Here is a 16561-nt window from a genome sequence, read left to right on the forward strand (position 1 = left end):
GGTCTGTAGGCTATGGTGAGCTGGAAACGGGTGAATAACAGTGTCCAGCAAGCTTGGCAGGGGTTCAATCTCTTGGCTGACTTGAAATACTCAAGTACAGGTTTTTATGGTCAATCTCTTGGCTGACTTGAGATACAGCTTTTTATGGTCAGTGTACATGGTGAAAGGGTATGTTGCTCCTTCCAACCAGTGTCTCCATTCCTCCAATGCTAATTTCATGGCCAGTAGTTCCTGGTTTCCAATGTCATAGTTACATTCTGTGGGGTGAGTTTCTTTGAGAAAAATGCTATAGTCTGTAACTTGGGCCTTTCACCAAAATGGTGTTAAAGTACTGCGCCAACCCCAGATTCAGTGGGGTGAAGCAGGTGAAGGCAGCAAAGCAGGTCAAACCAGAGTGAACATGGCTTTTCAGCAATGGTGACAAATGAGGGAGTTATCCAGTTTGTTTGTTTTTCGGGGTGAATGTTGTTAGTTGGATATGACACCAATGTGCTATATTCCCCTCCAATGCACGTTCTCATGGACTCATGCTTCAGCAGTAATCAGGCAATGCATGTTCATGTGTTTTGGAGGAGTGGCTTTGGGGAGAGGCCTGAAGGGAGGTGGTATGGATTTTTGTTTGGGCACATTCAAAATCTAGCTTACTCTTGTTGGTTAGTATTTATCTTAGGTATAATATTTTTTTTAACTTGTGTGGCTTGATATGTCTTCCTCTGCTGCTATCCACTGTGCTGTTGCAAACAGGAAATTTCCCCATTGTGGGATAATAAAGGTCTTCTTATCTTATCTTCTCCAGAATGACCTACTTTGCTGTTAAATATGCGAGATATTGAACATTTACTTTCTTCATTTTAAATATTTAAAAACTAATCTAAAATGTTCTGTTTATTTTCCATTTTTATCAATCCCAGATTTTCAGTGTGATCTCAGATTTTTGACCCCACTGTACCCATAGTATCAGGCTGTGTACTGTCTAGCCTGGTTATTAGGACTTGGGGTTAGCCACTGGGGTTTTATTTTTCTCTATTTAGTTGCACTTTGTCAGCTCAGCTATATGGTTGGCTTGTTTTCCTTGGCTGTGTGTTGATTGTTACTTCAACAGAATATTACATGAGGTGTTATTCTGTCACTTAGACATTTGGCACTAGAACTTTCTTGCCTAGAAGTTCAGCACTTCTTGTACTTGACTTTTGCACTTCTTGTACATCGCTCTGGATAAGAGCATTTGCTAAATGCCTATAATGTCTCATCTCATTATCTCTAGTCGCTTTATCCTTCTACAGGGTCGCAGGCAAGCTGGAGCCTATCCCAGCTGACTACGGGCGAAAGGCGGGGTACACCCTGGACAAGTCGCCAGGTCATCACAGGGCTGACACATAGACACAGACAACCATTCACACTCACATTCACACCTACGGTCAATTTAGAGTCACCAGTTAACCTAACCTGCATGTCTTTGGACTGTGGGGGAAACCGGAGCACCCGGAGAAAACCCACGCAGACACGGGGAGAACATGCAAACTCCGCACAGAAAGGCCCTTGCCGGCCACGGGGCTCGAACCCGGACCTTCTTGCTGTGAGGCGACAGTGCTAACCACTACGCCACCGTGCCTATAATATAACGTAATAAATATGTAAACGAGGGGGGCACAGTGATGTAGTGGTTAGCACTGTCACCTCACAGCAAGAAGGCCCTGGGTTCGAGCCCAGCAGCCAACGAGGGCCTTTCTGTGTGGAGTTTGCATGTTCTCCCCGTGTTTGCGTGGGGTTCCTCCGGGTGCTCCGGTTTCCCCCACAGTCCAAAGACATGCAGGTTAGGCTAACTGGTGTCTCTAAAGTGACTGTAGGTGTGAATGTGAGTGTGAATGGTTGCTTGTCTCTATGTGTCAGCCTGCGATGATCTGGCAACTTGTCCAGGGTCTTCTTGCCCATAGTCAGCTGGGATAGGCTCCAGGACCCTGTACAGGATAAGCGGCTACAGATGGATGGATGGAAGTATGTAAACATCTGCACACATGCAAACATACATACATTTCCTGACCTTGTCTTAGGTTGATTTGGGTTTGTTCCTTACAAGTTTAAACCATTTCCATGCTATAATGTACTGTATAGAGAAGCAGCTTTGGGACCAAAAGGTCACCAGTTTGATTCCCTGGACCAACTGCAATGGCTGGAATGACCTTGAATAAGGCACCTATCCCTCAACCGCTCCCCAGACTGCTCTGGGTATGTTGTATGTCTCTCTGGATAAGAACATCTGCTAAATGCCTGTAATGTAAATGTATTGTAAGTACTGAATTGTATTGAATCATTGTTTGAATTCCCAAACAAAGTATTAATGGGTATCTGAGGTTTAGCAGCACTGCAGAAGTTATAGCTGAGAAAATGCCCAGATTTGATCAGTGAATTGATCCATTTTTTGCTCCAGCTGGAAGCCCTAAGCCAGGGTCACGGAGAATCAATACAGACAAAAAGACTGTCAGGAATGGAGAGAGTGTTCAAGAAATACTATGCCATGTTTGTTAGGTTATTGATATTCATATTGATCCAGTAGTGTTTATATTGCCAAGATAAACTGAAAAATAGAATTACTTTTTTTTAACACAGTATTGAGATTTCCATTGTGGATTAGTAGTGAAACAGTTGACCTAGCCAACTGTGTTTTTGTACTATACAGAGTGTTAAACTGAAATGTTGATCTGAACTTTTTCCCCCATTTATAAAATAAAAAATAAAAAATAGAAAAATAAAAAACAGTACCAATCTTAAACCTTGAGAAATGCATAAACCCATGAGTAATAATGAAGTCTTTTCTGTCTCTTTTACATGATCAGTATACTGGTCACAGCATGCATGTGTCTCAATAAGGATGATAATAAGGCAGAATCGTTATCATTCTCCAAAGCAGTGGTTCTCAAAGTGGCACACGAAGACCCCCAGGGGACTGTGAATTTCAGCTAAGAGTCTCTGATTTTATTTTTATTATTATTATTATTATTATTATTATTATTATTATTTTATTGACAAGATAATGGAGGAAATTGCAATCAGTATCAAGTGCTATCAATTACTGTTGTTATAGTTATTATTTGCTATTAAAGTATTAAAGTGACAAGCTTAGCTGACTGGTCATTTGAATTAAATGAGTTTCAAATTATACCAGTCCATCAAGTGTGTAGGTTTTCTTTTCTAATCTAATGCTTAATCGGCTGCAAAAGTTTAAATAAATAAATAAATACAATTTAAAAATTGAAGTAATAAAAGAAGAGATTGCTGCAATTTTAATCAAATTAGGAAATGTGTTGGTAATATTAATAAATTAATAATAACAAAGAAGAAGAAAAAGAAGTAATTTTTAGAAGCTTTTAAGACAATGTAACAAGTTAAAAACTTGAATAGATGAAAACAGGAATAAAAGTCTAGTAATATGTGAGAAGTTATTATATTCATACATTTATTCTGTGCTGCAATCATAAGGGTGTTGGCATTCTTTGATCCACTGAAAGGACTTTCTGAATGAAAATGTTTGAGAATCGCTGATCTAAGCTGACATAAATACCCATATATATGTTCATTTAATTGCTTGATGGTTTTCCAATTGGATTCATGTTCACCTATGAGAAGATGGGCTACAAACATGTAGGTCATTGTAAAAACTACAAAGATCTGTAATCCCCTACCTGTATAACAGCCATGCTTTCTGGTCCAATGCAGGGAAGTCCCTCAATGTCAGTGATCCTGCATAGTTGCACAGGAAGACTCTTCAGCACAGATGCAGCTCTCCTGAAGCCCAGACATGGACCTATACTCTCAACGAACTCATAGCTCTCTGCCAGTACTTCCAGAGCATCCTATAGCATGACATGAAGAGTCTTAATGATCTTCTGTGTTTGAATTTGGTTGGTCAGAAGATGTTGATTAATTTTCTAAAACGCCACATTTCTGACTGGCTGGAATTTAAATCACAGGTTTATATAAATGCATGGTTTCATTTTCTAATCCTGACTCATGTTATCATTTCTATAGTAATAACTCATTCACAGGGACTCGTATGGCAGACACTCCACATAAACTGTGTAATAATAGTTTAATAGTAATTTGATTTAAAAAAAAAAACTCATTTTTGTTTCATTATGGTGAAGCTTTCTGTAAGGAAAGGTTTGTTTAACATTCCTTATAGAAGAAGTCTCCAGTGTCGGTAAGTTTACTGTCACGGGAAAGTCTCTGTGCTTCGTGGTTTCTCTGTAATATGAGAATCTGTGATGTTTGAGAGCTGCTATACATAAGTGATCACAGGAACTAACTTGATTCATGGATTTTACACAACTTAAGTGTATGTAAATATAATCTGTTAAAAAGTATGTCTTTTTCATGAAGAAATGAAAGGGTTTTTTTCACATTAGCATATTGCTGTGGTATAAAAATGAAACACTTCAGGATGTACCAGTGGTACAGTAGAAGTAGCAGTAACATCACACTGTGCTGTAACACATCATCTCATCAATGTTGCCATGCAATGGGCATTGTTAAGCCTCACTCACAACCTGCCGTACGTGCTGCTACGGGTGGTCTACGGTAAAAAATTTGGCAAAACCATGCTTGAGATTTGCGTGACACTTGCGTGTGTTCAGCGCCGTAGAAGGTCGCAGACTGCCTGTGGAGACTTTTGGTCCTGCACATGCAAATTCTACAGGTCTTGCGACAAATCAAGAGCGCATACACTACGTACGGGACCCGTACGCCTTCTGTACACCTGAACCAAGTCAGCAGCATGGCTAGTAGGGGCTTTTTGCGATGACAGTAAGATGCATGAGTGACGCAAGGTCATTGTATGAGTGACGTGCCTCAGAAGTACTACACAAGTATTCCACACTTGCTATTTGTGCAGCGCGCAAGACGTGCAAGAAGTGCATTTCACTTTCTACTCCTATGTGTGGTGTGCACGCAGCGCACGCGACCTGCACGCAGCGCACGCGACCTGCACGCGACACTAGGGGCAAGACTCTGGGTATATATATTGGGGAGGAACCAAGGAACCGATCATGTAGCGTGTAGCATTGTAGAAAGGAAGAAGACCACCTCATTTGCTGTTTTTATTTGAATATATGTTAATTTACCATGCAAACATCAAATAATAAAATATGAGTATAAGGGAATAACACATTTTATTACACTGTAAAAATTCCCAACTAAATAGCCCAACAGTTTAAGCACTGAAACACACTTTGACGCTAAACTACTGTCCTGCTGAGTAGTGGGACGGGGTGTCGGGATGTCCTTGTCCTTATCACTGAGCATGGCACAACAGCGATGATGAGATTGCAATGTCCTCACTTCTGGGAGTCGTTAGCTGAAACATACATGAAATTCAGCATATATAATATTAATTACATAAGCATATAGATACTGAAATGAATGTTTAAAGCATGTGTATTTACCTGTGAAAATCCCTCTGGTGGGGTGCTGTGCCTTCTGCCGGCTTGAAGGCATACTTCTCCCTGTTCGTGCAGGGCTTTCCAGTGCTGCTACCATCATCATCAAATTCTTCCTCCTCCTCTCCCTCTGCTGTTTCAGGCTGGGTTACTTCACTTTTGCTCGCTTCTTCTTGGGTCACATTTTCTAAACTTTAAACTGAATTTTTTTTTATTTTTCCCACAAAATATCCAATGTTCTTCAGTCGAAAGACAGATGCAGAATGCTGCAGACATGCTGGTTTTATACCCACTCCTGGCCTGCATCACACACAAGTTATAAGTGATTGTAACGTGCTAATCACATTCGTCATACATGCTTCACAAGTGCAGCCCAAACTCATAGTGCAGGAAACTGGTAAAATGCAAGTCTCACACACTCCACACTCACTGAACACGCACTGATCACGTGCGTTAGATATACGCTTTCCAATGGGCTAACGGCACAATTTTTCCCACACCTCAAGAAAGTCAGGTCTGCAACCTGTACTTGACAAGTACTTTGCCCGTACTCCTCCCCCAAACTTTCCCCCGGGTTCACCGCGACCCTGCGGCACAGCTGCAAGCTACCAAACCCTGCGACCCATGCGTGTCCAAAACACTTACAGCAGGTTGTGAGTGAGGCATTAGTCTTAGGCTTTTGTTTACATTCTTCCAGCCAATAAGAAAAAAAAATGTGTGAATAAGATGGCAAACAAAACAAAGGAGGGGTGAGAGAGCAGAGAGAGATGTGTGTCAGTTGCATGTGTGTATTTCTCAAGCAGTGTGATCTGTGGTTACAGGAAGACAGGGATCAAAGAACAGACTGGGTCACGCTCATTTCATCTCCCGGTTTCCCCTTTCCATCTCTCTCTCTCTCTCTCTCTCTCTCTCTCTCTTTCTTTATGGGTGACCACCCAGTGACATGTACCTTTCTGAATACTGGAAAGAAATCTGTTATTTTCCACTTGTTCATAAGCTTCTCCCTAAGGGGACTGAAAAAATACACTAACACGAAAGCACACACATGCATTCCAGTGTGGGGAAATAAGGAATTTTAAGCAGACCATCACAGGACAGACAAGTCTGAAATGTTGTCTGTCCATCCAAATTTCAGTCTGTCCAAATGATGGGCCAAAGGCCCAGAACAATGCAGCTGGGGAGCCGGGGCTCACTTTAGGGCCCCGGAAGCTGAAGGGCTTTACAGTAGATGCCTGGAGATAGCTTCTCAGCTATTTCTAGGTGCATTTTTGTGACCTTCAAAGGCCAAGTTACACGAGACATTAGTTGCTAATTACATTACAAACTGAATATAATTTACAAGAAAATGTCAGAAGATTCAAGAAAAATATGCTTAAATTTATTCCCAAGAAAACAGTAGCACACACAAGTCAGTTCCATGTCTAGAAAACCCTGGGGGGGGGGGGGGGGTGTTCAAGGATGTTCCAGTTGGTTGCAACTTACTGGTACTCATATATAGGTACTATAATACCACTCATGAAACATTATGTCAACAATGAATATTTTTATACTAGAGTGGTGGCTACAATTATCGACAGTCCATAATTATCAACGCCTTTTCAGATTTACCAATAAAAAACAAATTTACAAAGGTGAGTTTCAGTTACAGCAGCTATTATTGGTTAATTAATCATCCAGAAGACCCCCTTGACCTTTGATCTTGTCGTCTGATGACACGGCTCATTACCTGAGATGGAATTTTTTTTGCATGATTAGCAATTTGAGGAAAACCCGGACGTTATCATCGTAAGTAAGCATGGTGGAAAGATCATGGACATCCATCCATTATCTGTAGCTGCTTATCCTGTACAGGGTTGCAGGCAAGCTGGAGCCTATCCCAGCTGACTATAGGCGAGAGGTGGGGTACACCCTGGACAAGTCACCAGATCATTGCAGAGATCATGGACATGTTTTTACTTATCAAATTCACCGATATTTCATGATCTCCTTGTCGAAGCCTACTTTGTTTCTTACTCCTTCATTTGACAGTTGTCATTTTGTATCTAAACGTGCAAATCACGTGAGGTGTCGATAATAGTGATCACTTTCATCGGTGTCCACCATTATGCATCGATCTTTGTGTAACATTGTTGGAGTAGATGAAGTACTTTAAAAAAATAAAAGTGCTATGATTTTTTTTCTGATTCATAAGAGAATGAAATGCTATTGCAATAAATAGAATTACACCAGAATTAAATTCCTAGCATATAAAAAATTACATGCTTAAATTATTCAGATTTTTCTATTCCATTCAGATTTTTTTGCAGTTTGTTGTAAATATCTACCACATATTACAATATCAGTAGACATTTTATATTTTTAGATATAAAATCTCAATTTAAAAAAGTCACTTGTTTGAAAACACTGAAGCTTCACCAATCTGAATCTAACTGCAACAAATTAGAGCATTGTTTGAATTATTGGTAAACTACGGAACTAGAAATTAATACAAACAACAAATGATTAACAAAATGTGATCTACAAAAATACTTAGAAAGTGGGTAGAAAGTGGAACAAAAAGATTTTCTGACAGGTTAAATATTATCAGTTCATTCATAGAATTACTTCCTGATTTATGTAAGCACTGACCGATGTATTTATATAAAAAGATACTTTGTACTAAATATAAGTCTATGTAAAACAAATTTTAAATAAAAACTATGTTTTGTTAACTTAATACCACATACCGATTTTTTTTTTATAAATAATCATCTGGATGTCAATAACTGTGGAACAGTATTGATAACTGTGGAAAAACATGTCGATAATTGTGGAACAGTGTCACGTGATCTGATACGCTAAGTAATCGGGAATCAACTCAATTTTTCTTTCTAGTGTAAGTTTGAGGAATTATTCATGCACAGTTTATGTACTGAAAGTCTTTTCTACTTTTGCAATGGCCAAAAGATCATTAAGGTGTCGATAACTGTAGCCACCACTCTAAGTCTATAAGAAATTTAGTAATTAACAATACAACTGTTCTTACATAATAGAGTTAAAATTTTGAGATTTTGAGTCAGAGATTCCAAGTAACTTTGTAACAAAATGACTTTTAAAATTACTCAAAACTAGACATGGTAATATCCTTTGGCATTCAGACTAAAATCTGCTGGACTAGAACTTAGAAAATAGAGGAAAACACTGTGAAAGGCCCTGTCCACACAGCAACGGATTCAGGTGAATCTGATAAAATTGTTTATCGTTTCGGCCTGGCGTCCACACGGCACCGGCGTTTTGGGTGCCCCAAAACGATATTTTTTGAGAACGGGTTCCAGAGTGGAAAAATCTGGCAACGGTGCCGTTGCGAAGTCATCTGGATGAGTAGAATGGATTTGTTTACGATGACATCACAACCACATGACTAGAACAAGCAGCACTCTCGCTGTTTTGTATGAACCACTGCATTGCATTCACTTTTGTATACAGCTTTTCTTTTAAATAAACAAGTAACTGAAACATTTCTTGAATTTCTTTTTTTTTAGTGGATAAGACTGCTTTTCAAAATGTTCACACAATATAAAAAGTTATATAAATTATATAAAAATGCTTTTCAAAATGTTCACATACAATAAGAAAATTAAGTTATATAAAACTATGCACACTAATAAAACTAATTTGTATACACAGAAGGCACGATTTCCTCGCGGAGTCGCAGCCATCTTCTTGTTGTTGTGTGTTTGTTCCTGTGAGTACTTCATGCCGGGTAGAAGAAGGAGTTTATGCGCATGCGTCCTACTTCTTCTATTGTTCTGGTGTCTCCGATGGGACCGTCTTACAGCGCACGTAGAGGTGTGGCATGTGTATTGCATCGTTTTCAGCAAGCGTTGCATTGCCATATGTACCTCATATTTTACTGATCCGTTGCCCATGTGGACGCGATATTTTTTTTAATAAAATCTCGTTGCCATTGTCGTGTGGATGTAGCCAAAGAGAAACCAATCGAAACCAGAAGAGTGAAAGTGATCATCATGCCGTTACCATGTGAATAGTCTTTTATGAATGGTGGGTGCTCAGTGGGTGCTCAGTGCTCCGACTCCAGTGTGACTAAGGCCCTGTCCACACAGCAACGGATTCAGGTGAATCCGATACAATTGTTTATCGTTTCGGCCTGGCGTCCACACGGCACCGACGTTTTGGGTGCCCCAAAACGCAATCTTTTGAGAACGGGTTCAAGAGTGGAAAGCTCTGGCAACGTTGCCGTTGCAAAGTCATCTGGATGAGTAGAACGGATTTGTTTACGATGACGTCACAACCACATGACTGTGAGTGCTTCACGCCGGGTAGAAGTGTAACGAACTCGATGCGAGTTGTCAACAAATCCTATAACTTGGTTCGTGAAACGCGCTTACAAAATATTTTCACTGTGAATATTTATTGTGTAATGGTGCAAAGTGAGAGAGAGAGAGAGAGAGAGAGAGAGAGAGAGAGAGAGAGAGAGAATAGCCCTTAGGGCAGAGTCAATCCCGCCAGCAAAAATAGGGAAAAAAAGGAGCGATCTCACCTCTTCAGATGTTGGTTTAAGTCCTACAATACATTCCTCAAAAAGGGCGTAGATGAACAAATTAATCCATCAGCGTGTAGCATTCAATTTATTCCAGACCATTAAAGACGCCGCCTTCCGCGTAGAATCATACGTCATCCTCGCCGCCATATTGGATGGGTCAAAGCGAAGAATAAAGATGCCTCATTCATGTGCTGCGTTTAACTGTACCAACAGGTTTGCCATCCAAACGAGATCACATGGGATTACCTTTCACAGGTGAGACTGGAAAAATACTTTTCATTGTATTTGGTCATTATAATGTAATTTTACGAACAGATTTTTCTGACTTTGTGGCTAATATGAAGTCTCGCACATAATAGTTTATGCGCATGCGTCCTTACTTCTTCTATTGTTCTGGTGTCTCCGAAGGGACCGTCTTACAGCGCCCCTAGAGGTGTGGCATGTGTATTGCATCGTTTTCAGCAAGCGTTGCGTTGCCATATGGACCTGATATTTTACTGATCGTTGCCCATGTGGATGCGATATTTTTTTAAATAACATCTCGTTGCCGTTGTCGTGTGGATGTAGCCTAAGGTGACAAGTTTTATGTTTCATCTAATTTAGGGAATTTAAAAAATGTAATATTATTTGGCAGTGGGCACAGAGGAAAGTATAAAGTATCTGTTAATATATTTATAATGCTTGTATGATAAAAACTCATGAAGATATTTGTCTAAATACATGACCTACTCATTCTAAACCTGCCGGCGAAGCTCTTGACCCCAGAGGGTTAAAATACGATGGAAAAAACACTTTGTCAGGGTCCAAAACCTGTAGTAAGGCAAGGCAAGGCAAGTTTATTTATATAGCACATTTCATACACAGTGGCAGTTCAATGTGCTTTACAGAAGTAAAAGCAGAACAGTAAACAATAGAAAATAAAATTACATAAAATAATTGGGGAAGAAAAATAATAAGAATTAAACAATAGTAGAAATAAAATAATAAAATGAAATAAAGTTCAAAAAAGGAATCAGCCTCGAGATTAATTATTATTATGGGTTTAACTCATAAAGCGCGCTCTTCCCGTGGCTCTTCCACGAGGATCACCAAAGATCATCCCGCAGACAAAATCTACAAGGATCACATAAAGTGCGCTCTTCCCGTGGCTCTTCCACGAGGATCACCAAAAATCGTCCCGCAGACACAATCTACGAGGATCACCAAATAAAATCATCCCGCAGACAAAATCTACGAGGATCACCAAAAATCGTCCCACAGACAAAATCTACGAGGATCACAGTAACAAAGAATTAAAGTAAAAGTAAAATAATTAAAATCCAAGATTAAAAAGAAATTAAAATAAATAAAGTAAAATCATTAAAATCAAAATGAAAAGAAATTATGTTAAAGGAAATTAATTACTTAGGTAAAAATTAATCAAGTGAAAGCATCTGAAAACAGCTTTGTCTTGAGCCTGGATTTAAAACTAACAACAGTAGGAGCATTTTTGATCTCATCTGGAAGTTGGTTCCAAAGCTTAGCAGCATAGCAACTAAAGGCTGCTTCACCACACTTCGTTTTGACAGCTGGTATTACTAGCAAGTTTTTCTCTTGTGATCTTAGAGACCTAGTTGGTGCATATAATTGAAACATATCCAGTAGGTAGCTGGGTCCCATCCCATTTAATGTTTTAAATAGAAGAAGTAATGCCTTAAAGTCAATTCTATAGCTCACTGGGAGCCAGTGCAGAGACCTTAGGACTGGAGTGATATGGACTACCCTTTTTGTTCTTGTAAGAACCCTTGCTGCTGCATTTTTGATGGTCTTTTTTGGAAGACCTGTGAAAAGGCTATTGCAGTAATCAACCCTACTGGAGATGAAAGCATGAATAAGTTTTTCTAGATCATGTTTTGACATGGGACCCCTGAGTTTAGAAATGTTTTTTAGGTGATAGAATGCAGACTTTTTTACCACTTTCATATGACTGTTGAATTTAAGTTCACTGTCAATAAGGACACCAAGGTTTTTGACAGTATCCTTTGCTTTAAGCCCCTTAGTTTCAAGAACAGTGGCAATCCTAAGCCTTTCCTCCTTTTTGCCAAATATAATTGCTTCAGTTTTATCTGCGTTCAGCTGAAGAAAATTGTGAGACATCCATTTGTTAATTTGGTCAATGCATCTATGAAGAGACTCAAAAGGGGCATAGTCATTAGGTGACATAGCTAAGTAAAGCTGAGTGTCATCTGCATAGCTATGGAAGTTTATTGAGTTATTCTTAATAATTTGTCCAAGTGGGAGCATATAAAGGTTGAATAGTAATGGTCCCAGGATTGAGCCCTGGGGAACCCCACAGTTCAAGGACACGGGTGATGAACTGTGGCCTCCAATGGCCACATTAAAAAATATTTGTTGTAGGTAAGATTTTAACCAGTTGATTACTATACCAGTAAATCCAACCCAATGCTCCAGTCGATGTAACAGTATGGAATGATCTACCGTGTCAAATGCAGCACTTAAGTCTAAAAGCACCAAGACTGATGTTTTACCAGCATCAGAATTAAGACGTAGGTCATTCATGACTTTAGTAAGAGCTGTTTCAGTGCTATGATTGGCACGAAAACCTGACTGAAACTTATCAAAACATCCGTTTAATGTCAGGAAGGCAGTTAATTGATTAAAAACAATTTTTTCAATTATTTTACCAACGAATGGCAAATTGGATATGGGCCTGTAGTTGTTGAGTACTGAGACATCCAGGTTATTCTTTTTCAGTAGGGGTTTTACAACCGCTTTTTTCAGAGATGAGGGAAACATGCCAGTTCGTAAGGAGGTGTTGATAATCTGAAGTATCTCATCTGATATTAGGTGAAAAACAGATTTGAAAAAGACTGTAGGTAAAATGTCCAGTTCAGATGTGGAGGAGCTGAGACTTTGTACTGTTTTTCTCAGAGTCTCAACATCAATTAAACTAAATGTTGACATTGTATTACGACCCCCTCTCTCGTTATCCAATGGTTCCAGATTTTGAAGTGTTTGCACCTGTGTGGCTATATTCATACGTATTTTATCAATCTTTCCTTTGAAAAAAGATGCAAAGTCGTTGCATGTATTAACTGAGAGAAATTCAGAAGGCATTTGTTTTGATGGGTTTGTTAGCTTTTCAACTGTAGAAAATAGCGCACGGGCATTGTTGATATTCCTATTAATAATATCAGCAAAAAAAGACTGTCTTGCTTTAGAAATTTCTAAGTTGTATTTACATAACATAAAGTCTATTTTCTTTTAACGTTAGTGGTATACCTCCCCAGCTGATAACAGCATTGCGTGGTGTCATGCCAGAATGCACTCCTACTCGCTGATGAGAGGCGACTTGTTATTCATCGAGAGCGTCCGTGATCGGCCAGTCACAGGCCATGTTACGACATAATGTATTCACCCAGTGTAACATTTGGAAGAAAATTAGAAGTAGATTAGACCCATATCTTTACAATTTTTTCATGGACCATCCGGTCAGGTGCTTTTGAAATACAGACAGACAAATGCTAAAATTACCGGTCAATGTCTGCCAGTCCGGCCTTATTTCCCACACTGCATTCTCAGATGCACACTCACCTTTCTTACTCTCTTCACAAATCTGGGTTAGGGTTTGCATTTAGTTACTTGGGTTGCTCAGAATTTTGCATTATGCCACTGTTTGGGATGTGCTGTTCTTTGAAAGTAATCAGCTTTTGGATGGTATAGACCAAGTATAGAGTTGATGTGAGTTCAAACCTGGAAACACACACTGAAATACCTTGCCACTTCACTCTTCAGTCAATGTAATCACCTTGGCAGGTGATGGAGCTGGTTACACAGAGATGCAAAGGTAGGTGACGGTGCGGTGACAAGGATATTGTTGGCAGCATTATTCACTTTTTGATCAGAAATAAAACATCGTAGCCTAATTAGATATCCAGTAAGACAGCTCGAAGTAGCTCACTATGTACTAACAGGAAGAAGTTGTTGACAGTAACTGACTAAAAGGACGTGAATTGAAATGACATAAGCAGTGTATTTGTAAGATCGGCTGGTGTGAGTGGCAGAAGGGCTTAGGGATTATGCTTCTCCTACACTTTCAGTTCAAACTTCAGTTCAGGTTGTCCTATAAATGCTATATGATAGATCAAAGATGTCAGACTCCAGGTATGGAAGGCTAAATACATCACACTGCCAAACTGTTAAATTATTTCTGACATCTTACAGTGTCAGAAATGTCTCTATGCTCTAAGATTTGAGTAAGCAGACATATGAGTGACTGATGGGAATGCTTACTAGTAACCATAAAATGAAAATGAGAGACAAGTTGACATTGAGGTACGGCCTTTAGATACACACCAAGGATAAGGAGCTTGAAACCTGATTCTCTTGTTAAACCAGGCCATTTGAAATACAAGCCCAAATCAGAAAAATTTAAGATGGTATGTTGAAATTGAAATTAAAACCGAAAACAATGATTTGTAAATAAGACTGTCCTGTATTGCACTCAAAACAATACAACAGCACATTATTTGATATTTTACCTCATGAATTTTTTTTGTGATTTCAAAATAAAAACTTATTACAATTTTGATTCTTGCAATCCATTTTTTAAAAAAAAGATTGGGACGGTAAAGTATTTACCACTTTATAATGGTGCCATTCCTTCTCACAACACTTAAAAGAGGTTTAGGGACCGAAGATACCAAGTGATGAAGCATCTCATCTCATCTCATTATCTGTAGCCGCTTTATCCTGTTCTACAGGGTCATTGGCAAGCTGGAGCCTATCCCAGCTGACTACGGGCGAAAGGCGGGGTACACCCTGGACAAGTCGCCAGGTCATCACAGGGCTGTGATGAAGCATTTCAGGTGTTATTTTTGTCCCATTGTCGTGGTCATATTTTTTGTTTCAAAATTCACCACACATTCTCTATTGGGGACAGAGGGGACAGACACCCTCTTCTTCCACAGCCATGCTTTTGTAATGTGTGCAGAATGTGGTTTTGCATTGTCTTGTTGAAAAGATATCCTATTGAAGGCAGCATATGTTGCTCCAAAATCTCAATGTACTTTTCTGCATTAATGCTGCCATCACAGAAGTGTAAGTTATAGTATTTGCCAAGGGCACTGACACAACTCCATACCATGACAGACCCTGACTTTTGGACTTGTTGCTGGTAACAGTCTGGATGGTCCTTTATGTCTTTGGTCCGGAGTACATGACATCCATTTCTTCCAAAAAACAGACCTGGAATACTGATTTTTCTGACCACAATACACAGTTCCACTGTGTGGAAGAGAGGTCGGCAGTGCTTCTGGACACAGTTAACATAAGGCTTCTTGTGGAAGCGAGGGTGTGGTCGAGCAACGGCTGTGAACGGCAAGGAGTCAGGTTGAACCAGCAGGTAACATGTGACAAGGTACATCTGTGTCTAATTACTGGCAGTCTATTAATGTGTGTCTCTGTGTGTCTTTCAGGTAGCCAGTACCAAGAGAGAGAACTGTATTTCCCCACATGTATGTCTGTGTGTGACCATCAAAATCACTGAAAAGTGTAAACAAAATAAAAAGTGCACCTTGAATTGCAGCACCTGTCTCCAGTTCCTCACTGCCCACTCTCTTAAAGTTGTTACACTTTCTTTTTGCACAGTGAAGTTTTAACTGGCATTTGTGGATGTAACTCTGTATTGTAGTGCTTGACAAAGGTTTGCCAAAGTTCTCAAGCCCATGTGGTTATATGAGCTATAGACATGGACAAATTTGTTGGTACCCTTCCATGAGAAAACAAGAACCCACAACTATCTCTGAAATAACTTGAAATTGACAAAAGTTAATGGCATTCATCATTGTTTGTTTATTCAATGTTTAACACAAATCAGATTTTGATTTTGATTTTTGATACAAGTGAATATTTTACATAACAAAAGAAATGAAAACGGCATTAACAAAAATGATGGTATCCTTAAGTTAATATTTTGTTGTACAACCTTTAGCAGCAATTATTGCTAACAAGCAATCGCTATAGTTTCAATGACACTTCTGCATCTGCCAACAGGTACTTCTGGCCCACCCTTCTTGAGCAAACTGCCCTAGTTGTCTCAGGTTTGAAGGGTGCCTTCTCAACAATGCATGTTTCAGCTCTTTCCAGAGATGTCTGATAAGATTCAGATCATGGTTCATAGAAGGCCACTTCAGAATAGTCCAATGTTTTGTTCTTTGCCATTCTTGGGTGTTTTTTGCTGTGTGTTTTGGGTTTTTATCCCTTTGGAGGACCTGTGACTGAGACAGAGCTTTGTGACACTGGGTAGTATGTTTCGCTCCAGAATGCCATGATAGTCTTGAGATTTCATTGTGCCCTGTACAGATTCAAGGTACCCTGTGCCAAACACAGCGAAACAGCCCCAAATCATAACCAAGCTTCCTCCATGTTTCACAGTGTGTATGGTGTTCTTTTCTTTGAAAGCTTCATTTTCTTCTTCTGTGGACATAGAGCTGATGTGACTTGCCAATAACCTTGAGTTTTGTCTCATCTGTTCAAAGGACATGCTCCCAGAAGCATCATGGCTTGTCAGTATGCATTTCAGTAA

At 39.4% G+C, this 16561-nt stretch overlaps 1 protein-coding gene across 1 annotated transcript in view; it reads right to left on the reverse strand.

Moving 5' to 3' along the window:
• dntt (deoxynucleotidyltransferase, terminal) overlaps window positions 1-16561 on the reverse strand; it is a 350223-nt gene that overhangs the window by 258315 nt on the left and 75347 nt on the right. Inside the window, exon 4 of the mRNA XM_060926229.1 lies at window positions 3681-3851. Coding sequence (XP_060782212.1) covers window positions 3681-3851 — 171 coding nt within the window. The remainder of the gene's footprint in view (window positions 1-3680; window positions 3852-16561) is intronic.

Source organism: Neoarius graeffei, chromosome 7, assembly GCF_027579695.1.
Source record: "Neoarius graeffei isolate fNeoGra1 chromosome 7, fNeoGra1.pri, whole genome shotgun sequence".
Classification (NCBI taxonomy): Eukaryota; Metazoa; Chordata; class Actinopteri; order Siluriformes; family Ariidae; genus Neoarius; species Neoarius graeffei.